The sequence below is a fragment of the Staurois parvus genome, unplaced genomic scaffold (assembly GCF_062004578.1).
Source record: "Staurois parvus isolate SC_StPar_1 unplaced genomic scaffold, SC_StPar_1.0 ptg000362l, whole genome shotgun sequence".
NCBI lineage: Eukaryota > Metazoa > Chordata > Amphibia > Anura > Ranidae > Staurois > Staurois parvus.
Window position 1 is genome coordinate 6,475,983 of NW_028318158.1, and position 27,912 is coordinate 6,503,894.

A 27,912-nucleotide genomic window follows, 5' to 3' on the forward strand; every position below is an offset into this window, starting at 1 on the left:
AGGGATCTTCTACCCAAGCTCACTGTCAAAATCTAAAAAAACTGCCTGGTCTGCTCTTCCTGGTTGCATCATTTATTCACAGTGTTCTGTGAATCTAAAAACTACAAGTACCAACAGCCTTTGCAGCTGTTGGCTTGTAGTTCTCAATTCACTACAAGGGCGCTGTTGCGTACTCTAGGTAGTTCATTGAGCTTCTTGTTACAGTGAAACTGCCTGCCTATATTGGAGGTATGGGCAGACAGCTACACAGACAGTCTGCAGGACCGTGGCATTATACACACGATCTGCTGATTGTAGGTGCAATGCTTCACAAGCTCCAAACAAGAAAAATAATAAATGCATATTTTTTACCTGCAAAAAATGTGCATTTATTATTTTTTTCTTTTTAGAGATGAACCTATCTTTTAAAGCCAAACTCCATTAAAGGAATTGAGGGGATATTTCTCAAATATCTCAGGTCACAGACATAAAGAAAGGCCAAGAAAATGGATCATAATTACATCCAACCAAATTCAAGCTGGCTGTTCATGCTGTGACAAGGACATGCTTTTCAGCCCAATTCGACCCTAAATCAGGCTATTTACCACATTCTTTTGATCCATCCTCTTAGACCCTTATGAAGGCTGTGAAGTTTGATTCTTGAAACATGTTGGCTTTCTTGAACAATCTTCTACTTGATTTTTCATTGGAATAAACATGTATTGTCACTAGATGTGTATGCCGGAAATTTTCATTGCACATGCACTAGTTCATTGAAGAATTTATTTTCGTCATATTCGTTTTGTTGACCAGATTCGTTTTCGGAATTAGTTTTGTATCTTCTGTATTCATTTCTTATATTGGTTGGTCCGGGTGGATTCTAAAAATTTTCAGGAAGATTGCTATATTTTCAATATATTAACAAATCGGACTGATTCGAATCAGAAGGATTCTATATTTTTGGATGCTAGTCCAACCCATCAAGAGAAATGCCATGAGCTGATTGGACAATATCGACTGGCATCATGTACATCCAAATTAACAAAATTTGGATCCATTCATTATCTGAATTATAGAACGAATTAGAAAATTGAATTAATTTCCCCATGTGACATCATACAAATGAAACGGATGAAATTAATGCATTCGTTAATTTCGTTATTACTTTTTTCAGATTTGTTGACATTCATTACTATGTCTATTTGGAGATTTGCATACATCTGAATCTTTGAAAATGAAATTTTCATCTGAAAAACAGATCGTAACAAACCGAAATACACGTCTGCTTGGCACTTTTTTCATTGGGATTTTGATGCCCTCTGTGTCCCATTGGGGAAGCTTTCCCTCACTTTCTTTCCAGGGGGTGAATTTGGAGGCTGTGAAGCTTGACGCTCGAAGTGTGCTGAACATTTTGAACAAACTTCTACAACATTTTACATTAGAATGAATGTGTATCTTGACTTGGCACTTCGATCTCATGTCTTCCTTTTTGCATTGGGATTTTATTACCCTCTGTGTCCCATTGGGGGAGATCTCCCTCACTTTCTTTCCAGATGGTAGGTTTTAAAATAGACTTGAACTTGGCTGGCATCCATGGAAGTCTTTTATATTAAGAAACTTCAAAAAAGTATTAAAAAGTAAACTCAGACTGAGGAGCTGTGAATCTGGTTGGGGCTTGTGGATATTTTAAATATGTTTTATTCACTTTTTACATGTGGTTATTCAGCCTGATCCATCAAAATGTCACCACCAAGAGCTGCCTTTCTTTCCCGAAAGTCCGAAGTCAAACCTCCTCAGGAAAATATCAGCTAAAGTTTGAGAGTTTAAATCTGATTGCTGAAAAAAGTCTTTGTACTGAAATGGATTTGACTTATAAAGTCCACTCAAAAGTTCATGAAATGTAAATGAAAATATGGATGGGTGGTCCTGTATGTGAGATCCTTGTTTGATCATGTCAACTTACTATATCAAGTGGTGGACAGAGCACATGAACTAGGTGCGCTGCCCACATCAAGTGGATAGCGTGACAACATTAACTGAATAGACTGACCACATCATCTGGGTAGACAGACCACATCAACTCAATAGAACGTACTTATCACTCCATGCGCCATTCCACTCTTTAAAACCCCAGGGATTCCTCACTCGGACAAGCTGCACTTTGTTTCCACGATAGCTGACCTGAAGCACAAACCACAGCACATAAACTGGGACATTATATCTCTGAACCACATCTCACAAATCAGTGAACATGGCAGCTGCTGATTCTTTACCTCTTCAGCACCGGTCAGAGAATACGCGTGATTCTTCACAACATTGGTGCTCACAACTATTTCACCTGAACCAGCGTTCGATTTCTATTACAAAGAAAAAGTAGGATCATTATTAGATTTAAGGGGAACATGCAAAATTTTAATTTTTTTTAGGCTGAACTCCAACCTTGTATTCAGTCTCAGTACAGTTGCACAGGCTACTTTTCTTTAATGTAATTGCTTACTCTAATTTCACTGCAAGCTCTGAACTTCTTACAGTGTGCATTAGAAGTTGCAGCATGTCATTAACTGGCTAGAGGATACCCAGTATCCTCTAAGCTTTTTCACCAGCCCTACTGTAGCTATTCACAGGATTTTGGTTCTTTAAAGCATGGAGGACCAACATCACATTTGGGTGTTACCTAGGGCAGTTTGCATGCAAATACAGTTTGCCCACTCCTCTAGACTGACATCCACTTGTTAAGACTTTATATTGGCATAACTCCTCCCAAGAGCCAGCTCACTTCTTGCATCAGGACTGATGACTCTTGAGAGGAATACTGAGGCAGGGTGCTGTACAGTGCCCTGCTGCCTCTCCCACCAGCCATGATCTGACTGCAGAGCATAGAGAAGCATAGACACACAGGGATGACCAGGGGCGGACTTACAATTCATGGGGCCTCTGGGTAATAGGGGATCATGGGGCCCCTGTGTCCCCACCCACACCCACACCCAAAAAAAATTTGAAAAAGCCAATGAAAGGTACCAGGGGCATCTCATGGGACCCCCTACTGACCCCGGGCCCTCGGGCAGTGCCCGAGTGCTCGAATGGTCAGTCCGCCCCTGGGGATGACATCGCTGGGTCTAAAATCATATAAGTAATGAAAATGCAAAGGTTTTACAGGCGTACCTTGGTTTACGAATTTAATGCGTTCTCCGGGACGTTTCGTATTGTGAAAAATTTGTAAACCGAAACGCGTTTTCCTATAGGAATGCATTGAAAACCAATTAATCCATTCCAGAAGTCAGAAAAAAGTTTAAAAAAAGTCTTTTATCTGTTCAAAACTCTATAAAATGCACTTTAAAGGCATAAATACTCTACAGGGACATGTTTAAAAAGTTCCAGAAAATGATGCAAAAACCACTCCAACACCTCCACGCTCGACGCCACATGCTACCCACAGACTCCAGCATGCACGGGGCTGGCACTATAAACCTCCCAGGCGCAATTCATCCTGGGGAAACTTGCTTCTTATTGTGAAAAAAATTTGTAAATGCATTGAAAACCAATTAATCCATTCCGGAGGTCAAAAAAAAGTAAAAAAAATTCTTATCTGTTCAAGACTCTTTATAAAGTACACTTTAATGGCACAGGGCCTGCGCTATAAACCTTCCAGGTGCACTGCATCCTGGGGAAACTTGCTTCCTATTGTGAAAAAAATTAGTAAAACAAGGCATTATTTTCAATGGATTTTCATTCGTAAACCGAAAATTACGTTAACCGAGGCGTTCGTAAACCGAGGTACGCCTGTATTTAAAATTTGAATTGACATGTTATAGGAGGAGAAAGAAGGAACCGCAAAGGTAAAGCAAAATATAAATGGATTAAACTTCAGCTCCAACATTTTCAATGTACAGATTAAAGCTGGCTATACATGGATCCAGATTTGGCCAGTTCAGCAGGGAATGGCCACATTTTGCTCCATGTATGGGCAGGCTGGTTGTACACATATCCATCTATTAATTGACTTGTGTAACACCAGCCCGTCGGGTTTTTCCCTAATGATCAGTGCCACCAGCTATAGCTGGCAACACTGATCATTGTATTTTGATGGTGGGGAAGGCTCCCAGCCAACAGAATGCAGTATCACAGTGGGAAAGAGCCCCCTCATCCACATTGAATGTGTGGATGGGGGAATCGGATCATTTTTGCTTTGTACAACCCAATGGTTGAATGACAGTTATTTGTGTAAAATCTTTACAAATAAAAATTGAGAGCAGCAATTTTTGTATTTACTAAAACTGGAGAGTGCAAAATCTGGTGTAGTTCTGCATAGAAACCAATCAAATTCCAGGTGTTATTGTCAAAGCATAACTGAACATGTTGAAGTTAGAAGCTGATTGGCTGTCATGCACATCTGCACCAGATTTTGCACTAGTTTTAGTAAATCAGCCCCAGAGGACTTACATGATGCTAAGGGCTTAGCACTGTCTACAGCATCTGTACGGTATACTATGCTTTATAGACTTGTCTCTGCTAGGAGATTTTTTTTATCAACTATAGAATTATTTTTAAAGAAAAAAAGATGGGACTCACAGTGCTGCAGGTGACCAGGGACTTTGCTTTCAAGACATTACGAATGATCTGGAACAAATTGCTCGGTGCATTTTCAAAGTAATATAATTCACCAACACCTCCAGTGAAGTCTTCAAGAGCTTCCAAAGGTAAGCCGCCTTTTAGAGCTTCATAGGAGCCATTCAGCCTGTGTGATAAAACAAGAGGTAAATGGTGTCTATAACTATTCCATTACTGAAACAATATAACAGCAAAGAGCAGACTTTTGTGCAATTTCTTTCCTAGTGAAAATTGGTATATCAATTATGTTTCTGCTTAGAAACTGTTTAAATACATATATGTTAACCTGCCAACAAATGTAAAATTCTGTTCAGAAAGACTTGTGATTGACACACACTCTTATCCACTGCATAGCTAGAAAGGTGACACAGCAATTCACTGTCAAAGGTCTGAAGCTTTCTACGTCATCTGTTGGCCATAAACTAACACACTCCTCTGCTCCTCCATGTTTTCTGGCTGTTCTACACTTTTTGGGATGAATGGAATGAGTATACGGTGGATATAAAAAGTCTACACACCCGTTAAAATGTCAGGTTTTTGTGATGTAAAAAAATGGGACAAAGATAAATAATTTCAGAAGTTTTTCCACCTTTAATGTAACCTATAAACTATACAACTCAATTGAAAAACAAACTGAAATCTTTTAGGGGGGGAGGGGGTAAACATAAAAAACTAAAATAATGTGGTTGCATAAGTGTGTACACCCTCTTATAACTGATGATGTAGCTGTGTTTAGAATTAAGCATCACATTCAAAATCATGTGAAATAGGAGTTAGTACCAGGGGCGGACTGACCTTTTGGAAACTCGGGAACTGCCCGAGGGCCCGGGGTCTGTAGGGGGCCCCATGAGATGCCCTTGGTACCTTTTTCATAGGCTTTTTTGAGTTTGGGCAAGGACACAGGGGCCCCTTGATCCCCTATTGCCCGGGGGCCTCTTGAGTTGTCAGTCCGCCCCTGGTCAGTACACACCTGCCATCATTTAAAGTGCCTCGGATTAACCCCAAATAAAGTTCAGCTGTTCTAGTAGGTCTTTCCTGACATTTTCTTAGTCGCATCCTACAGCAAAAGCCATGGTCCGCAGAGAGCTTCCAAAGCATAAGAGTGATCTCAATCTGAAAAACAGTGTAGCGCTAGCTCATAAACGCAATATTCATGTACATATAAACATATCAAAAATATACAATAAAAATCCTTATAATTGTGACAGTGCAATCAATTATTGTGCTTGATTAAATGTGTTTGATATAGAATGTGCTCCAAAAAACCTTCAGCGCTCCACCATGAATAAGGATGGCTACTCACCATCTATGGAGGTGCCTGTATGAACTCTTTGCTGCCATCTGGATCCTTTTTGATGGAATTATTTTGCTTGGTTGACCTATATTAGTTTAGAGGTCCATGCTATGAGGTGAGCGGCCATCCTTATCCATAGGTGGAGGTGCACAGATTTCACGGTGGAGCGCTGAAGGTTTTTTGGAGCACATTCTATATCAAACACATTTAATCAAGCACATTTTATTGTGTATTTTTGATATGTTTACCAGACCTGAATCTGATCGAAAATCTGTGGGGTTATCTGAAGAGGGCTGTGCACAGGAGATGCCCTCGCAATCTGACAGATTTGGAGAATGTTTGCAAGAGAGAGTGGCCAAATATTGCCAAGTCAAGATGTGCCGTCCCAAAAAGTGCTGTAATAAAATCAAAAGGTGTTTCAACAAAGTATTTGTTTAATGGTGTGCACACTTATCCAACCATGTTATTTTATTTTGTTATTTTTACTTCCCTCCACCTAAAAGATTTCAGTTTGTTGTTCAACTGAGTTGTACAGTTTATAGGTACAGTATATATATCTACTACATGTTGAAATACATTTTTATTACAAAATATATGAAAAATATTTTTAAAAATACATTTCAAATATACTGTATGTCTTTAAAAATACAAATCTATTTTTTTTTAAATATATTCTTCGGATATTTTTTAACAAATAAATAAGTCATTTTAACATATATTTTTACATATATTTGTAAATGCCTTCCAAAAATGTAAATTTGTATTTTTAAAGACATACAGTATATTTGAAATGTATTTTTAAAAATATTTTTCATATATTTTGTAATAAAAACGCATTTTCAACATGCAGTGTATGTATGTATGTACAGTGGGGATCGAAAGTTTGGGCACCCCAGCTAAAAATTTGTATTAATGTGCATAAAGAAGCCAAGGAAAGATGGAAAAATCTCCAAAAGGCATCAAATTACAGATTAGACATTCTTATAATATGTCAACAAAAGTTAGATTTTATTTCCATCATTTACACTTTCAAAATAACAGAAAACAAAAAAATGGCGTCTGCAAAAGTTTGGGCACCCTGCAGAATTTATAGCATGCACTGCCTCCTTTGCAAAGCTGAGACCTGCCAGTGTCATGGATTGTTCTCAATCATCATCTGGGAAGACCAGGTGATGTCAAGCTCAAAGGTTTTAAATGCCCAGACTCATCTGACCTTGCCCCAACAATCAGCACCATGTGTTCTTCTAAGCAGTTGTCTAGAAAACTGAAACTGAAAATAGTTGATGCTCACAAAGCTGGAGAAGGCTATAAAAAGATAGCAAAGCGTTTTCAGATGTCAATATCCTCTGTTCGGAATGTAATTAAGAAATGGCAGTCATCAGGAACAGTGGAAGTTAAAGCAAGATCTGGAAGACCAAGAACAATATCAGACAGAACAGCTCGCAGGATTGTGAGAAAAACTAATCAAAACCCATGTTTGACTGCACGATCCCTCCAGAAAGATCTGGCAGACACTGCAGTTGTGGTACACTATTCCACTATAAAGAGATACTTGTACAAATATGGTCTTCATGGAAGAGTCATCAGAAGAAAACCTCTTCTACGTCCTCACCGCAAAAATCATCATTTGAACTTTGCAAATGAACATATAGACAAGCCTAATACATTTTGGAAACAAGTTCTGTGGACCGATGAGGTTAAAATTGAACTTTTTGGCCGGAATGAGCAAAGGCACGTTTGGAGAAGAAGGGGCACAGAATTTAATGAAAAGAACCTCTGTCCAACTGTTAAGCATGGGGTTGGATCAATCATGCTTTGGGGTTGTGTTGCAGCCAGTGGCACAGGGAACATCTCACGAGTAGAAGGAAAAATGGATTCAATAAAATTTCTGCAAATTTTGGATGGTAACTTGATGCCATCTGTGGAAAAGCTTAAGTTAAAGAGAGGATGGCTTCTACAAATGGATAATGATCCTAAACACACCTAAAAATCCACGGGGGATTACATCAAGAGGCGTAAACTGAAGGTTTTGCCATGGCCTTCACAATCTCCTGACCTCAACATAATTGAAAATCTATGGATAGACCTTAAAAGAGCAGTGCGTGACAGACAGCCCAGAAATCTCAAAGAACTGGAAGACTTTTGTAAGGAAGAATGGGCAAAGATACCTCAAACAAGAATTGAAAGACTCTTGGCTGGCTACAAAAAGCGTTTACAAGCTGTGATACTTGCCAAAGGGGGCAGTACAAGATATTAACTCTGCAGGGTGCCCAAACTTTTGCAGACGCCATTTTTTTGTTTTCTGTTATTTTGAAAGTGTAAATGATGGAAATAAAATCTAACTTTTGTTGACATATTATAAGAATGTCTAATCTGTAATTTGATGCCTTTTGGAGATTTTTCCATCTTTCCTTGGCTTCTTTATGCACATTAATACAAATTTGTAGCTGGGGTGCCCAAACTTTCGATCCCCACTGTATGTATATATGTGTGTATGTATATATATATATACATATATATATATATATATATATATATATATATATATATATATAAATATGTTGAATATGGCCAAAAGTATTTCAAATATATGGCAATATATTTGGGAAGAATATTTTTAAAGTATATTTCAAATATATTTTTCTTCCATGTGGGTAACCTAAGGAATAAAGGGTTTTTTTTTCTCATTGTCTCATTGGGGCCGGCACCTCATTTACTCGCTCAGCAGATGTGGTTTAAGAAAGCCCGACTCTCCCATTTCCTGACGAGCGCCCAATCAGTGCCCGTCACACTACAAGGTCTCTCCTCTCCCTGCTAGTCCCCGGGTGCGGTGCTAGAGAGAGGCAGGGAGGTGAGTTTGAGATAAACAGAGCAAAGTAAAACCTTATTTAATTATTGTTTTGGTTAAAATTATCTTTTTTTATCAGGACAAGTAGATTGTCACAAGGAAGAAGTAAATTGGGACCCTGATTTAGTCCCTTGGACAAGTAGTTATTTTAAAAAAAATTTCGACGCCCCTGATGTATACGTGCAAATATGCACAAACATGTAATATGCCAAACTTCCTTCATTAAAATAAAGCTAGAGGAATTTTTAAGCTTGTGTGCAAGTATTCTCAAAAGGGATATACAGCCCATCGTTGCGTTTTTTTTCTGCCAGGAATGCCTGATGTTTATACATCAGTGAGTGTTGTGAACATAGAACTGCAGCTCAAAAATGCCTGTTTTACAGGCATTTGATGTCTTTTTTCCTGCCTTTAAACACCCCTCCATGTTAGCCTATGTTTCCATACACGCATTTACAGGAGGTTAAAAAAATATCACTTGCACATTCAAGAGAGAAGTGTTTTGGCAAAAAAAACGCAAAAAAATGTGTAAACGCATGTAAATGCATCTAAACACATCAAGTTAATATTCTGGCCAATTAAATTAATAAACACCCGAGTGTTTGATGCACCTAAATGCATTTGCAAAAGCATGGTTTGGACGCATTTTTAAGCTGTTTTTCTCTTCCCCGCGGTGCATGGGGCCTTCATCAATCTCATTTTTGGCCAAGGTAGAAGTTACAGCTCAGGGGAGAATTTTATATGGTAATTTCCCTTATTGTGGGGCATCATATCACACTTACTTGGCGTAGGCTTTCTCCAGGAGGGCGCTCCAGAACTCACAGGCCACGGTTGACCTTACAAAGAGCAATTTCCCTTTCTTTGATGGCAGCCGGTCGTCCACCACAACATCCACCCACTGCCCGTACTGCCAGAACTGTGGGAAACAGATTATAAATTAGTATAGAGTTCAGTGAGTCATGGTTGTAGCTGAATTATGAAACTAATGCTGGGTTTAGTGATGCTCGCGAGGTGATTGGGTAGTTTCATTTAGTTTGTTTTTGTACCTGTTGATATAATTCCTTGTAAATATATGACCCTCTCCGATCCAAGTCTATTTCCATGCTATACTTATAATCTGGAATTATCCTTTGTGCTATCTGCCTGTTTTATTTTTATTTTATTACAGGTACTTATATAGCACCGCCAATTTACACAGCACTTTACATATATATTATACATTCACATCAGTCCCTAACCCTCAAGGGGCATACAATCTAAAGTCCCTAAGTTACATTCATACATACACATACAGTGAAGGAACTAAGTATTTGATCCCCTGCTGATTTTGAATGTTTGCCCACTCACAAAGAAATGATCAGTCTAAAAATCGAATGGTAGGTGTATTGTAACACTGAGAGACAGAATAGCAACAAAAAATTCAAAAGAAATGCATGTCTAACAAATTATGCACTGATTTACATGTTCATGAGGGAAATAAGTATTTGATCCCCTATCATTCAGCAGGATTTCTGGCTACCAGGTGTCTTTCATACAGGTAACAAACTGAGATTAGAAGCAGTCTCTTAAAGGGAGTCAATCAAACCATCAGATTCCAAACTCTCTACTATAGCAAAGACCAAAGAGCTGTCCAAGGATGTCAGGGACAAGATTGTAGACCTACACAAGACTGGACTGGGCTTCAAAACTAACGCCAAGCAGCTTGGTGAGAAGGTTACAACAGTTGGTGCAATGATTCGCAAATGGAAGAAACACAAAACAACTGTCAGTCTCCCCAGGACTGGTGCACCATGCAAGATCTCACCTCATGGAGTGTCAATGATCATGAGAACAGTGAGGAATCATCCAAGAACTACACATGAGGATCTTGTCAATGATCTCCAGGCAGCTGGGACTACAGTCACCAAGAAAACAATTGGTAACACATTACGCCGACAAGGATTGAAATCCTGCAGTACCAGTAAGGTCCCTCTGCTCAAGAAAGCACATGTCCAGGCCCATCTGAAGTTTGCCACTGAACATCTGAATGATGCAGAGGAGAACTGGTTGAAAGTGTTGTGGTCAGATTTGACCAAAATCGAGCTCTTTGGCATCAATTCAACTCATCGTGTTTGGAGGAGGAGGAATGCTGCCTTTGACCCCAAGAACACCATCCCAATGTCAAACATGGTGGTGGAAACATTCTGCTTTGGGGGTGTTTTTCTGCTAAGGGGACAGGGCAACTGCACCGCATCAAAGGGAAAATGGACGGGGCAATGTACCATCAAATCTTGGGTGAGAACCTTCTTCCCTCAGCCAGGGCATTGCAAATGGGTTGTGGATGGGTGTTCCAGCATGACAATGACACAAAACACACGGCCAAGGCAACAAAGGAGTGGCTCAAGTAAAAGCACATTAAGATCATGGAGTGGCCTAGCCAGTCTCCAGACCTTAATCCGATTGAAAATCTGTGGAGGGAGCTGAAAGTTCGAGTTGCAAAATGTCAGCCACCAAACCTTAATGACTTGGAGAGGATCTGCCAAGAGGAGTGGGCCAAAATCCCTCCTGAGATGTGTGCAAACCTGGTGACCAACTACAGCAAACGTGTGACCTCTGTAATTGCCAACAAGGGATTTGCCACCAACTACTAAGTCATGTTTTGTGATAGGGGATCTAATACTTATTTCCCTCATGAACATGCAAATTGGTGCATAATTTGTTAGACATGCATTTCTTTTGAATTTTTTGTTGCTATTCTGTCTCTCAGTGTTACAATACACCTACCATTCGATTTCTAGACTGATCATTTCTTTGTGAGTGGGCAAACATTCAAAATTAGCAGGGGATCAAATATTTAGTTCCTTCGCTGTTCTAGGGCCAATTTAGACAGGATCCAATTAACCTACCAGCATATCTTTTGGAGTGTGGGAGGAAACCCATGCAAGCAGAGGGAGAACATGCAAACTCCAGGCAGGTGGTGCAATGGTTGGGATTCGAACCAACGACCCCAGTACTGCCAGGAGGAAGTGGTAACCATTTAGCCACTGTGCTGCCCAGTTTTGATTAGATACCTTGAAATGTATGTCTATATGTTTTTAAAAATGTTGCAAGCATAGAAAAAAAAACAGAAATCCAGCGAGCACCCAACTTCCTGTTTGAGCTGACAACTCTGCATTTTCTGCACTGAAATATCAATAGTGTTGTCAGATGTGCAAAATCGTAATACACTACGAAAGCAGTTTATCACGATCTGCATAATCAAAGTAAATTAACCCACCCAGTCTGGAGCTATTTTGATATCCTCCCTTATAAATAAATAACACTAGCTCCTATTTCAACGTGCTGCAGATTTATCAAAGAAGAACTCTGAGATAGGCAAAAAAATCACCCGTTAGTACACCCTCCTACATTAAACAGTTAATAACATTTTGAAAATCCTTACCATTTAGGAGAAAAGTCTAATTGACTTTTCATGACCTCATCTCTGTAATTCAAAAGATAACAGCATCTGCTCTGCCAAAGAGGAGGCGTAACAGCCGGGATTACATCATATCCTCTCCTCTCTCTCTGCAGTAAAAGGAAACTACAGCTCCCATCAACCGCAGGCAATTGTAGTGAATGTGGGCGGGTACACTAGGCCTGTACATGCTGAATGTGTTAGGAGGTTGGGCTGAATTACATCACTGCTATCTGGAGAAAGAACTACAGAAGGGATGTGCCAAGACCAGTGGCTGGGAGAATAGGAGGCATAACAGCCACTGGTCTTACAAATAGGAAACCAAAGAGAATTAATGGTTTGATTTGAAAATGAATAGGCTATTTCAGAGCAACTACTGAGTGAACCAGAAGATGGAGGACATATTCAGTGAAGGTAGGAAATCCGCAACACAGACATATAAGGCAGTTTTTGCCTGGAGTTCTGCTATAAGGAACTCTCCTTTGTGTAATCAGATTGCCTGCTAAATTTATGAATGATAATAAAATGGTGGGTGTGGGTTTTTTTTTATTCCCCTACTTCACGAGGATGGGGGCAGATTTATGCTTTTTGGTATTTTTACATTTTTGTTATGATTTTATGAGTATTTATATACACTGAGTATTTATAGATGTAATTTATTTGTCAGAGTCGAGCATTATTCACTTGTATCTGGGTGTGGATTCTGAGAAAGGTGAGTAGATTGCAAAAGGCATGGATCAAAGATGCCATCAAAGGCCCTGATAACCATGTTGTGTGGCATGATGTAAGAGATGATGATTTTCAGTGAACCCTGATTTGATGGTTACACTTTATACATGTGGATTGCACTTTTTAACTTTTGTAATAAATTTTCATTATTTTTATGTGGTTATTGTCTCTATGAGTTACAAGCAAAGTCCTACATTTTTCTTCCGCTCTCTCCACTCCACTTATGTTTGGTGGACTGAGGGGTATATAGTATTACCTTAAGGGGTAACTCCAAGTCAAATTTTACACATCCTCTTCAACAAAAAATTCATTTGGTGAGATACTTACAAAGGGTTAATAACGTCTAAAAGAATGCATTGCAAAGTGCAGCAGCTGAATAATAATGAAATAGTCACTCCTGTTCAGATTTACTCTGCACGTTGTCATGAAAAAAAGAACAGCCTTTTCTTCAGAGCAGAAAGAAGTAGGAATTTGCAAAAAAAATTAGTTAAAATCCTTGCAGAGGGGATTTTTTTTCCCCAGCTAAAGTTGAGTTACTGTTTAACTGTTTCTTGACCGAAAGTACAACTCTCCAGTTCTCCCACATGCACTCCTCCCGCCCACCTTCACCAGGCGCGTTCTGTGACCACGGTGTCCTTTGGACACAGCTGATCACAGATCATGGTAAAGGGCCAATCAGAGCAGCCCTTTACCATGTGATCAGCTATGTCCAATCCAGGGGCGGACTGACAACTCTTGGGGCCCCCGGGCAATAGGGGATCATGGGGCCCCTGTGTCTTTGCCCAAACTCAAAAAATCCTATGAAAAAGGTACCAGGGGCATCTCATGGGGCCCCTATTGACCCTGGGCCCTCGGGCAGTGCCCAAGTTTCCAAATGGTCAGTCTGCCCCTGGTCCAATCACAGCTGGTCACATGTACACAGACATGCTGGTTATCAGCATTTCTTTCCTAACGCACTCTCTGTGTGAGGAAAGGAGAGCCGATAACTGGCCAGTCTGACACAGTGAGTACATTGTTTACCTTGATAATCAGGGCACTGATTATCAGTGACCTAATTATCAGTGCAGCACCATCAGTGTCCATTAGTGCAGGTTATCAGTAGCCATCAGTACAGGTTAACAGTGGCTATCAGAGCCACCCATCAGTGCAAATCAGTGCTGCCTCATCAGTGCAGCATCATAAGTGCCCATCAGTGTAGCTTATCAGTGCACATCAATGCTGCCTCATCAGTGCCCATCAGTGCAGCCTCATCAGTGCGCATCAGTGTATCCTCATCAGTGTAGCCTCATCAGTGCAGCCTCATCAGTGCCCATCAGTTCAGCCTCATCAGTGCCCATCAGTGTAGCCTCATCAGTGCAGCCTCATCAGTGCCCATCAGTGCAGCCTCATCAGTGCTCATCAGTGCCCATCAGTGCAGCCTCATCAGTGCCCATCAGTGCAGCCTCATCAGCACATATCAGTGAAGAAGAAAAACTAAGTATTTGCAAAATCATATAACAGAAACCTTTTTTTTTAATATTTTTTTTTCGTTTTGCAAAAAAAAAAAAACAGTGGTGGTTAAATATAACCAAAAGAAAGCAATGTCTCAAAAAAATTAAAAAATTTCATTTGGGTATAGTGCTGCATGACCACGCAATTGTCATTCAAAATGTGACAGCGCTGAAAGATGAAAGCTGGCCTGGGCAGGATGGGGGTGAAAGTGCCCGCTATTGAAGTGTATGTCTGGGCACAGTAAAAAAAAACAAAAAAACATTTATTACATCTCTGCAAAATATGCACATTTCCCCCATGTTTTGTACCTTTAAGAGCTTTGTAAGTACAGAAAATCTTCCAGTGAATACACAACTTCCTAACTGATCTGACAACACCGACTTTGCTGCACATAAATCTCAACCAGTGTTGTCAGCCCTGACCAGTTCTCTCCTGCTGGACTACAGAAACCCCACCCCCTACATTGATAAAATGAAGACGGAGATGGAGTGACCCTTTATACAGCCCAAACCGCACAGGGAAGGTCCTGCATAATGACAATATCTGTATATCTCTCTAGCCGCCTGCACAGCCTCACTGTTTTCACCACATAAACTCTTCCCAGCATTCTTGTAACGTGTCATAGCTGATATTTTCTGACATTTACTTTGCATTCCTAACATGTTACGCTCTTGTCTCCTACGTTAAACTAAACAATTCCACCTGCTTGTCTCAGCCCATCCCTTTATATTGCCCCTGCCTGACAGCCATGACACAAGAGACATCACTGCCATTAGTTACAATGAGCATGATAAAAATCCTACAATTACATAGGACACTCTGGGGAAATAAGGCTGCAATCACGCCTGAGCAATTTTTTTTGCTTGAAGCTTGTACCTCTAAAATGCTCAACAAGCCGAATCCCATTAATTATTTCAGTGGCCCCTGTTCACATAAGAGCGTTTTGTCACCTGAAGCAAAACGCCTGTCACTCCACAAAGTACATGAGATTCTATTTGGCAGAATACAAGTATTTTTGGCCCCATAGACTTCATTAGAAATGCCTGAAAATGCGTGACTTTTACCAGCATTTTGTTGTGCATTTTCGGCTCAAACAGCAGCTCTCCACCCCTAATTTCCTCCCCCTATTGCTTTCTGTTGGCTAAACAAAAATGCCTGAAGCTGTAAAATGCTTGTAATAGACTTCTAAAAACGCTCAAAAACTATAGAATAAAAACGCCAGTAAATCTCTATGCTCAGGTGTGAATGCAGCTGGTGTAAGGCTACAAGCACATAGGCATGTGCATTTTTGCTCCAAATATGCTGATAGAAATTGGCAGAAAAAATTCCTCTACTTGGGGTCAAAGGCAGCATTCCTCCTCCTCCAAACACTGTCAGTTGAGTTGATACCAAAGAGCTTTATTTTGGTCTCATCTGACCTCAACACTTTCAACCAGATGAGATTAGCAGCACTCCCTTTAAGAGACTGCTTCTAATCTCAGCTTGTTACCTGTATGAAAGACACCTGGTAGCCAGAAATCCTGCTGAATGATAGGGGATTAAATACTTAGTTCCCTCATGAACATGCAAATCAGAGCATCATTTGTTAGACATGCATTTCTTTTAAATTTTTTGTTCCTATTCTGTCTCTCAGTGTTACAATACACCTACCATTCGATTTTTAGACTGATCATTTCTTTGTGAGTGGGCAAACTTTCAAAATCAGCAGGTGATCAAATACTGTATATGTATGCATATTTACGTGGGTATGGCATTTAGAAGTGTTTGAGCATAAATTAAATTTGTTGGCTAGAATATTCATTTATTCTACCCGGTGGAATAAATTTAGGTGTATATGGGGGCTTAGGCCCTTACTCATTTTTGAACGCTGGTTAGGAGCTTTTGCTTTTTACGCCCCTGATCACTGCTTCATAATATGTCTGTTAATGACAAAATGTGCCTATGCACATCAGATAAACTAGAGCTGCTTTCAGAGGTGTAAAAAAAAAGCAGACACATTTAAAGATGGCATTTTTTCTACCCATGCGCATGAAGCCTTTAGGCTGGGTTCACACTGATACGGTGTGGAATTTGCAGCATTTCCTGTGCAAATTACGCACCGCATCAGAATCGCACCCTGTTCTTGCAAACCGCTGCAGGTGTGTATGTTAAGTTAATACCCCAAAATCGGCCTGCAAAACGCGGTGCGATGTGCAGAATCGGATCGCATAGGTGAGAATACCCATGCAATCCGATTCTAGTGCTGACACAAAAAAGGGTCCTGCACCTTTTTTGGTTTGGGTGCTGTGTGATTTGAGCCACACATAATGTATGGCTCCAATCACACTGCACACAAATCGCATGTGATTTACACAGGAATGCAGTGTGGTTTCTGTGTGAATCACATACAAAGTACTGCACCGCATTAGTGTGAACCTAGCCTTAAGTAGAACTGTAGGCAAAACTTTTATTTTCATTTTGAATATTAACTACCAACTTACTACATACATAGAGAGGAGAAAGCACACCGACTAGTAACTCCAGCCTGTAGGGATGAATTCCTGTCATATACCGTATTTTTCGCCGTATAAGACGCACTTTTTCTTCCCCAAAACTGGGGGGGGAAAGTTGGTGCGTCTTATACGACGAATAGAGAGAGAATCCGTGAGGCGCGGCCATGGCCGTAGGAAAGGCCGCGGCTTTGGCCTATCTCTGGAGCGGTCGGCCATCTTAGTACACCCAGCGGTGCGCGCTGACGTCATCACCCCCTCTGCTCGTGGATCAGCCCTGAAGACCGGAACGGCGCGGGAACACGGCGAGAGGAACACGCGGAGCAAAGGTAAGTGAATTGACACAATATGGGGAATGAATTACTATAGGGGGGATGAATTACTATAGGGGGGATGAATTACTATATGGGGGATGAATTACTATATGGGGGATGAATTACTATGGGGGATGAATTACTATATGGGGGATGAATTACTATATGGGGGATGAATTACTATGGGTGATGAATTACTATATGGGGGATGAATTACTATGGGGGATGAATTACTATGGGTGATGAATTACTATATGGGGGATGAATTACTATGGGGGATGAATTACTATATGGGGGATGAATTACTATGGGGGGTGAATTACTATATGGGGGATGAATTACTATGGGGGATGAATTACTATAGGGGGGATGAATTACTATATGGGGGATGAATTATTATATGGGGGATGAATTACTATATGTATTGGGTTCAGAATCTTTTTTTTCTAGATTTTCCTCCTTTAAAATTGGGTGCGTCTTATATTCCGGAGCGTCTTATATGGCGAAAAATACGGTATATACAGCAACAGAAGGAATGTAACATTATGAAATATACTCTCTCTGTATTAAAGTAGAACTATAGACACATTTTTTTTTATGTTGGATAGGCAGGGTTATAACCTCTGCAAGGTTTATCTTTTCCCTCTTTGTCCCACTGGGGAGATTTCCCTTCACTTCCTCCCCCATAGCCAAAACAGGACATGAGGAGAGATCCCTGCAAATTATAGGAATTTTCTCTGGGACCCCCCCTTCCCCCCCAGGTCACCAGAACTAGTGTCCCCATTGGAAGATTTCCCCTCTATTACTTTTCTGGGGACAACCCAACATTTTGGATTTTCTTTTACTTTCACTTTCTATGATAATGGTAAACAGGCCAAATAGAGGAGGGGGAATCTTCCTAACGAGGACAAAGTCCTAAGCCTTCTTCTCTCTGTCCAAAACAAAACAAAAAGTTTTGCCTTTAGTTATACTTTAAGCTGTCGGCAACTGAAATCCACTAATTAGTAATAATACTCACTCCAGACATATATCATGAAAAGAACAGAGGAGGAGACATGCCCCTCCGGAGGGAGTGACATCTTCCACATCTTACCACCTCTTCATTTCCTCTCACTGAGAATATCTAAGTAAGGTTGGCCATACATTATGCATTTTTCTTTCCTTGAACCATGGGTTGAAGGCAGGGGTGGACTGACAACTCATGGGGCCCCCGGGCAATAGGGGATAATGGGGCCCCAGTGTCCTTGCCCAAACTCAAAAAGGCCTATGAAAAAGGTACCAAGGGCACCTCATGGGGCCCCTTACTGACCCCGGGCCCTTGGACAGTGCCCGAGTTTCCAAATGGTCAGTCCTCCCCTGGTTGAAGGAAAGAAAATTGCTGGATTCCCCCCCCCCATCAACATTGTCAGTGTTAATGGGGGAATCCCTCCTGCTTCCTTATTATATTCTGACAGTGGTAGGTTTCCCTGCCGCCAGAATACAATAATCAGTATTGCTGGCTATAGCCAGTGGCAATGATTGTACGAAAGAGCTCAACAGGCTGGCTGTACTGAAGTCGATTGATAGACCGACTTGCATACAATCAGCCTGCCCATAGATGGATAGAAATTTGCTTGGTTCCTGCTGAATTTCCATCTGTATATGGCCAGCTTAAAGTGTTACTAAATCCACAACAGTAAAATCAGTCTGTATATGCAGTAAAGCGTGCTTGTTATACTCACTGTGGAACCTAAGGGGTTAATTCTCCACATTGTGCAAAATGCTGCTTGATCCTGACTTCTCTGATCCTCCCCTTCTTCCAGTGTCCCCCTCTTATCTCCTGATAGGAGATATCATGTGGAGACTCTCTGCACATGCTCAGTTTCCTGTGTGTTGCTAGAGAGGTGTTTTTTTTCTTGGGAGAGTGCATGTGATCTGCACAGGACCAATCAACACTATCCAGACAGAGGTCAGGAGTTCTGCATCCTCGTACAACAGAAAACTCCTCCTACAAGCTTTAACATGTGCTCAGCTGGACACTGATAGAAGTCACAAGACTGCTATATACTGCTGATGAGAAAAGGTATTTAGCAGTTCATATTTACTAAAATAATTGCACTTCCATGTTCTGTGTACTGTGGGAGACCAGATATAGTGAATGCAGGGTCCTGGGTTTAGTAATATTTTAAGAGTCACTCGTGAATTGCTACAGGTTAGGACTACTCCAAGATGTGAATAAGCCCCTCGCAGATCTAAAATTCTTCCCATAAAAAGACACATCCAGATTGATAGAAACCACTTAAAGGAAATATGGTGTCCCTTTCTAATCTGCTTTTATAAGGTGTAACAGTGTTACTGGAAATAATTGTTTATTTTAGATTCCTTAATTCCTCCTTTCACCTGGCCTGGAATTTTTTAATATAAATTGGCTGTTTTAAAGTGGGTGTAAACCCTCACATATACCCAGTGAAGTGACTGGCCTCAGGTGATACACAAGAGATGAAACCAGGGGCGGACTGACCATTTGGAAACTTGGGCACTGCCCGGGGGCCCGGGGTCAGTAGGGGGCCCCATGAGATGCCCCTGGTACCTTTTTCATAGGCTTTTTTGAGTTTGGGCAAGGACACAGGGGCCCCATGATCCCCTATTGCCTGGGGGCCCCATGAGTTGTCAGTCCACTCCTAGATGAAACACATCCTCCTGGATAAGTTGTACCTTTGTGTCTGTAGTAGTCTCTTCTCTACATCCATTCAAAGTCCTACATTTTTAGAGCTAGTCTAAGAGTTCAGAAAAAGGGGAGAGCTGAAGTTACACTCTCCAGAGCTCAGTGAGGGGAGCTCTGAGAGCTGATTGGAGGGAAGAGACCCCCCCCCTCCACACAGCACACAGGAACAGAGCTGAGGCTGTCAATCTGCTGGAGCTCCCTCCCCTGTCACCATTTTTCTCTTGGTGCCAGGAAAACTTGCCAGAAGTGATTAGTGCTGATAGCAGAGGAACAAGGCAGCAGACAGAAATGACACTTAGTGCTCTTCATTGAGACAAGTACACACTATATAGGGATACACTTTGTTCATATTTCATGTCTGAGGTTTACAACCACTTTAAGTCAATATGGGACTTCCAAAGCAGATAAAAATGGGACTTGGGAGTTACCTTGAAATGGAAGATTCCTGCATAGTTGTTGTCAAAGTTTTGATCTCCTGGAACCACGAGGTTCAAGCACTCTTCATTCAGAGTGAGAGATGCGATGGAGCAAAGAAACCAACAGTCACCTGTGAAAAACAACAAAACATTCTAAGCGTATAGATTGATAGACAAAGGCATTGTTGGGAGAAGAATATTGACTTGATTTTCTAATTCTTAGTGGGAACATATTGATGTTCAGACACTTGAAGGAGCAGGATCGAAATTTTTTCTCAAACAAATTAATTTCTAACAGTGTATGTAGTTTTTATTCAGAAAGTTCATTCATTCCAAAACCGTATGTTAAAACCAAACAAACCTTTTGAAGCACTTTCTAATGACGTTCCCCAAGTCATCGAATGTACTAAGAATTTTGAATATACGAACGTTGTAGCATGTTCCAGCTCCTGCTCCCTCTCTCCCCAATCCCCTCTCCCCGCACCCGGATCCTCTACCGGCACCTGCTGTCACTGTGAATAAACAGTGCGGCTGTTTAAATACAACACAGATTTCTGTGAATGATTACACTCCAAGTACTGTCTTGCATCGTTGCAGGCAGACTTGCAGTAGTGCGGGAGCACTGATGAGCTCTCTCATAGTCACCTGACATGCCCACATTCAAACAGAGAGTCCATACAGAAGTATGGGCTGAAAGCCAGAGGACATGCATTGTCTACAGGTGCCCACATTGCACCCATGATCTACTGATGATGGGTACAATGCTTTCCAGCTCCTGCAGGAAAAATTAATAAACGCACATTTCTTTTCTTCTGCTAAAATATGTGCATTTGTTATTTTTTTTTATAAAGGTGAACTTATTCTTTAACATGGAAAATATATCTGATCCTATGACTGTTTTAAATTCTATCTGAATCCAATAACAAAACTGTGATAATATGCAGTTTACCATTGCTTACATGTGGTGACTGCATTTGTTTTTTTTCAGACTAAGAGCATTTTCAGCAAGTACAGAAAATATCTATTGATTTTGCCAGAAATGCAGTGACCTTGTGAGCTCGACTGAATTTGCAGTTCAGATTTAGAATACTTTACTAATTCTGAAGGGAAATTATTATTAAACAAATTTATCTTGTAAATTACTAATCCCACCCATGTGACAACCATGGCTCCCTCCATCGATACAGTAGAGAAAAGAGTGTAGCCACCTTAGGACAGGAAGTGTGGTATTTGCAGGGTCACCAGGTGAAAAAAAAAAGGAAAAAGTCTGATAAAAGTTATGTAATGCAGCTGTCACAAATAAGGACAGGTAAGACACAGTGGGGGAGATTTACTAAGGCTAGGTTCACACCTATGAAGTTTGCATTTGATCCATTTCTGCAGTGCGTTTTGCGTTGCGGTTTGCATTTTTGCACATGAATTTTTTCCACGTTTTTGATGTGTTTTGCGGGTTTATTTTTAATTTGTTGTTGGGCAGATTAAAAACTCAAAACTAATCAAAAATGTGTAAAAAATGCATACAAAATGCACTACATGCTTTTCTGCAGTGTCTCCATTAAAGTCTATAGAACCAAAACCGCAACGTTTTGCATTTAAAAAAGTTCCTGACCCTTTCCAAAAACTGCACCAGGTGAAAACGTGGAGATGTGAATCTGTCCCATAGGAAATCATGTTAAATGGACTGGTGTGCATTTCCACAAAATGCAGCAGAAAACGCATAGGTGTGAACCTACACTAAACCTGGTTCACTCAGAATCTGATGCAGATGTACTGTACATGGTACCCAATCGGCTTCTAACCTCAGCTTGTCCAATTAAACTTTAGCAATAAAACCTGGAAGCTGATTAGAAGCACATGAGATTCTGAGTGAACCAGCTTTAGTAAATAAACTTCACTAGGGTTGATTTACTAAAGGCATATAGAATATGCACTCTGCAAAGTGCAGTTGTTCCAGAGCTTAGTAAATGAGGTGAAACTTCACTTTGCAAAGAATACCCAATCACATACAGGAAAAAAAAAAACAGCATTTTTGCTTGCACATGGCAGTGGTCTCCACACAGCAGCCCTTTGCTTGCTTTTATCTGGCCCTTGGGGCACTATTCCATCCACTGATACCAACAATGAGGCATAATTCCCCCCACTAACACCAACTAAGGATACGTTCACACTAGCCTTGTGTGCAGGCGGCAGAGAGGCGTTTGGGAAGCGTTTTTACCGCTTCCCAAACGCCTCTGCCAATTCTGCACATTACAGCACATGGTGCTGTTCTAACGGGAGCGTTTGCGTCGCGTCGCATTGCGTCGCGGCAAAACGGACGCCTCTGGACGAGTCAGGAGGCTTTGAAGCCTCCTATTCTCGTCTATGGTGCCGCTCCGCAAACGCCCGGCCGGCGTTTGCGGTGCGGTTGCGACGCGGTTGCGGGGCGTTTGCGGAGCGGTAACACCACTCAAACTGCATTATAGGCGTTTGTGGGGCGTTATTAACGCTCGGCAAACGCCTAGCAACCGCCGCTAAACCGTGCATGCGGCGTTTGCGGAGCGTTTGCCGAGCGTTAAAAAACGCTCCGCAAACGCCGGACCAACGCTTGCCAAACGCTATAGGGGCGTTTGGCAAGCGTTGGCAAAACAGCCTAGTGTGAACGAGCCCTTAGGAACACAAAACCTTCCAATGACACCAATGATGGGGCACAATTCCTCCCAATGGCACCAACGATGGGGCACGATTCCTCTAAATGGCACCAACGATGGGACACAATTCCTCCCAATGACACCAACGACAGGGCACAGTTCCTCTAACTGACACAAACAATGGGTTGCAATTCTTCCCACTGACACCAAAAATGGGGCACTATCCCTCCCACTGACACCAAAAATGGGGCACTATCCCTCCCACTGACACCAAAGATGGAGCATTGTCTATTCTCACTGACCTCGGGACATTTTCTACTCCCAATGGTCACAGTTCAGCCCCCCTAAAGTCTGAAGGACAGTAAAGTGGCCCTTTGTTTAGAAAGCTTAGAGACCCCTGCTCTAAGGAACACCAAATACCATTTGCTCAAACTGTTGCTACTCACCTAAAGATCCTTGTCGTACATCAGCTCGATTTGCACCCTCGTTAATAAATTGAGGGTTTTCCTTTATTTCCTAAGAGAGAACATAAAAATGTAGGTGTTACAGGATGCAACTCAAACATGATGCAACTAAAAGATTGGCTTTGCCCAACACCGAATGTTCTGTTTAGTTCTGGGTGGGTGCTATTGATTTAAAGAAGACCTTTCCTGAGAGGACCATGGAAGCTGGCACTGCAGGCTGCATATTCTGCAAATGCTTGTTCCCTGGCTGTCATAGTGATCCTTTGGGATCAGTCCTTTGAGTCTAATGACCCACAACAACTATATAAATGACTTTACTCAAACTTTCTTACCTGCCTATATGTTCCATGCCAGTAACTCATTAGGCCCCATTCACACTTTGGTGATTAGGAACCACAGGCAGCCCAAACACTATTCAATTCTTCCATGATTGATGAGTGACAAATCGCTTGGGAAGAACGGCAAATCACAGTGGTAAAATTGCACCTGGCTCAGGTCCAAAATTTGGTCCCTGAGCTACTTTACTGTGACAAATGTGCAAAGCGTGGCCGATTCAAATAAATGGGCTGTCCTATGCATGACACAAGGAATTGCGTGAGAATCCCCCGTGTAAAATCGCAAGCAGAAATGCAAATTCCCGCTATGTGCAGTGTGAATGGGGTCTTAAGGATGAACAGGACAGCCTGGCAGCTAGTGTTTTAGCCCCTTGGCACCGGCGCCTCTCAGGCCTTTAAGGGGTTTCAGATGCTGGGAGGTGGGGCGGGGTTTCTGATCTTGTGTCTGCCGTGATTGGCTGTCACAACGGTCACATTATTGGAAAGCTCTTGATCGCAAGTAGAGATCGGGAGCTTTCCGTTTGCCGCAGGTAACTGTGTCGGGAGCGCACACGGTGCACACTCTCGGCACAGTTCTGTTTATCATTAGGTACACATATACACCCGGCGGGAAGGAGATAAGAAAAGGATCAACATTGGCTTTTTCCTTATAACTTTTAGGAAATGTTTGCTTTTAATTGTATGTCAATCACAGCAAAATAAAAAAAATGAATTACATCACTGCAGTACCTGTGCATTTCCCCACATTTTATATATTTATTTGTTTGTTTATTTATTTATTCTCTTTAACTGACAATTGCGCAGTCATGCAACGCTGCACTCAAATGAAATTTATGTCCTTTTTTTCCCACAATTAGAGCTTTCTTTCGGTGGTATTTGATCACCTCTGCGGGTTTTTTTTTGCTCTATGAAAAAAAAGACTGCCAATTTTGAGAAAAAAAACTATATTTTTGACTTTTTGCTATTAAACATGTCCAGTAAAAAAATTTCAAAAATCAAATTTCATCATAAATTTAGACCAAAATGTATTCTGCTCCATGTCTTTGCTAAAACAAATCCCAATACGTGTAAATTAATTGGTTTACATTAAAGTTATATTGTCTACAATTGCCAGTATATATACTGGAATTTTTTTTCGTTATACTAGTAATGGCGACGATCAGCGACTTATAGCGGGACTGCGGCAGGCATTCTGACACTGGAGAGGAACTGACTTACTGTCACTGACATCCCCCAGTGACACCAATACAGCGATCAGTGCTAATAAAATAACTGACACTGTACTAATGACACTGGGCAGGAAGGAGTTAACATCTGGGGCGATCAAAGGGTTAACTGTGTGCTGTTTCACTGTGTGCTGTGTGTGTGTGCTTTACACTGTAAGCACACTGCTTTGCATGGCTCTGCTATGAAGAGCCATACAAAGCCGTGTGCAGGAGCTGGCAGGGGAGAGATTTGTATTGTTTACATACAGGTTTCTCCCCCATCCGTGATACACTGTGATCACTGGGTGATGCGAGTAGGGCGTGCGCCCCCTACCCAGAAATTAAAAATCACGTATATATACACATGACGTTGCACACCCCTGCCTCCCTGTAGCAGTATTTCTGCTATACGGCGGCAGGAATGTAGTTAAACACTCTGCTAGTAGAGGAAAATACTGTTTTTTGGCCCGAAATGCAGTATGCTCCCAAATTCCTGTTGTGGTCTAGTAGGTTGCTTTTTTTCTTTCAATTATTATTATTTATTTATTACAGGTACTTATATAGCACTGTCAGCGTATGCAGCACTTTACATATATATTGTACATTCATATCAATCCCTGAGGCTGGCCATACACTATACAATTTTCTGTCCAATTTCCTTTAGATTTACCTTCAACTATGTAGTACAAGGGCCTGCTTAATTGGATACAATTGAAAGTGTTGTTTAAGTTTGACCTCATATTATATGGTTTTTGGTAAATCTAAAGCAAAGTTCCCAAGAAAATTGTATAATGTATGACCAGCTTTACCCTCAAGGGGCATGCAATCTAAGGTCCCTAATTCACATTCATACATACACATACTAGGGCCAATTTAGACAGGATCCAAATAATCCACCAGCATGTCTTTGAACATGTCTGATTGCATTCCTGAAAGTTGAAAGTAGATGAAATTGCCTGAAAAGTGCTATGTCTAAGGGCAGTATAAGGCTTACCATACACGTAGCAATTTTCAGTTGATTTGACCCATTTTTAAGCCATCTGGATTGCAAATAAGTAATCGTTAGACACTAAGAAATCGATCACTCACAAGTTTAGTCCATCACTAGATTCCGGGTGATTGTGAAGTTGAAACTGAGCATCAAATTGATGGCTTTATTACAGTTTATTGGAAAATCCAATTGAAATGGAAATGAAATTAGCAATCAGAATTTTTCAAAACATTCTTTCAGGGCAATTCCAAAAATGTCAGCAAAAGGTGAATACAAAAATCTTCTTTATTGCATAGAGGAGTAAAAATATTCCATGGCAAACTTCATAGCTATGAACAGGGGCGGACTGACCATTTGGAAACTCGGGCACTGCCCGAAGGTCCGGAGTCAGTAGGGGGCCCCATGAGATGTCCCTGGTACCTTTTTCATAGGCTTTTTTGAGTTTGGGCAAGGACACAGGGGCCCCATGATCCCCTATTGCCCGGGGGCCCCATGAGTTGTCAGTCCACCCCTGGCTATGAATACGGTCTGTTTTTAGACTGAAACGCCTTAGTGTAAGTTTTCCATGGAATATTTTTACTCCTTTATGCAATAAAGAAGATTTTTGTATTCACCTGTTGCCGACATTTTTGGAATTGGACTTGTACTTATAAGCAGATGAATACTGCTAGTCGGGTTTGGTGAGCTTATATGTTTTAAGTCTAATATTATTATTATACAGGATTTATATAGCGCCGTCAGTTTGCGCAGCACTTTATAAAATGAAGGTAGACATTACAGTTACAATACAATTTGGTAGAAGAGGAAACCGAGGGCCCTGCTCGTTACATTTGACAGATAGTACCAACCCACTTCTGTTTCTTTCGGGGCAACTGCAATCCAATGAGTTTGCATTTGAAACCACTGTTTTATCATTACAATTGCCTTTCAATTTCAACAAAAAATGGGATTGAAGTTCTGTCATTCTATCAAATTGCCACATGCACGTCCCTTCAAAGCGGGACTAAACTCACAATTACTCATCTCTATTCCAGCAGTCCGATGCCCCTGAGATCCCACACCTGCCTGTTTATTTTTCAGGCTTTAGTTCCACAAAGAACAATGAAACCACAGGTAAGATATTAAAGTCTCACTTACCACAGGTCTTTTCCAGACTAGTCCTTGTACCTTTTCTGACTTTGGTCCCAGATCGTTGACACCCACAGAAGATTGATCAGCTGGAAAAGTTGGATCTTCAAATAGCTTTCCAGATGCCAGGCACTGTGCCCGCAGCTCCTCATAGTCCTGGTTCAAGTATTTCCCCGGGTTCTTATTGGTGCCAATGCCTAGGGCTGAAGACCTATCCCTGGCCAGCTGAGCAGCAATACTTGCCATGGTGTAGTTTCTCAGTACACTAATCTAAAGGCAAGAGAAGCTGCAGATTCAGTTTATATATAGAAAGAGAAAACTGAGTGTTAAAACCCTCAGGGCAACAGGAAGAAAAAAAGGCCGGACTCAGAGGGGAGGGCAATGCTCGGTGAGGTAGAGGAGGGTGTGTATTGGAGGATCTGAAAAACATTATCTCCCTAAAGAAAGTTACAAGTGTGTTTAGACCTCTGATAACACCAGAAAACACATTCAAAGTCATCATTATAATCCTTAGTCAGGGTAAAAAAATGGAAAATTATACTATTTATTAAAAAACGTAGAAAATAATAAATGCACAAAGAAATGTCATTAATAATGAACATAGATTTATTTGATAAGGAGCATTTCTGTCCCCAGCAGGTAAAAACAAATGTGAGGTTTTGTGTTTCTAAGGATTTGGCTGGCAGGGTAATAGATTGTGCAGTTAAAGATTCTGGTACTAGAAATCTAACAGTAGACAGCAGTGTATATCACGTTGTGTGCATTAACCACTTAAGCTCCGGAAGATTTTAACCCCTTCATGACCAGACCATTTTTTACTATTGAGCACTGTGCTACTTTAACTGGCAGTTGTGCGG

The 27,912-nt window shown here is 41.1% G+C and overlaps 1 protein-coding gene across 2 annotated transcripts in view; it reads right to left on the minus strand.

Annotated features, from left to right (window-relative positions):
- The window catches only part of LOC149456385 (calpain-8-like), a 53,822-nt gene extending 26,454 nt beyond the window's left edge, over positions 1–27,368 (minus strand). Inside the window, exons 1-7 of one of the 2 annotated variants that reach the window (XM_089685060.1) lie at positions 27,065–27,368; positions 23,379–23,448; positions 20,318–20,436; positions 9,509–9,642; positions 4,549–4,714; positions 2,253–2,336; positions 2,075–2,160 (exon numbers count right to left, since the gene is read on the minus strand). In XM_089685060.1, coding sequence (XP_089541186.1) covers positions 2,075–2,160; positions 2,253–2,336; positions 4,549–4,714; positions 9,509–9,642; positions 20,318–20,436; positions 23,379–23,448; positions 27,065–27,301 — 896 coding nt within the window. In that variant the 5' untranslated portion in view covers positions 27,302–27,368. The remainder of the gene's footprint in view (positions 1–2,074; positions 2,161–2,252; positions 2,337–4,548; positions 4,715–9,508; positions 9,643–20,317; positions 20,437–23,378; positions 23,449–27,064) is intronic. The other variant, XM_089685059.1, reaches the window with a different exon arrangement.
- Positions 27,369–27,912: the final 544 nt, after the last annotated feature.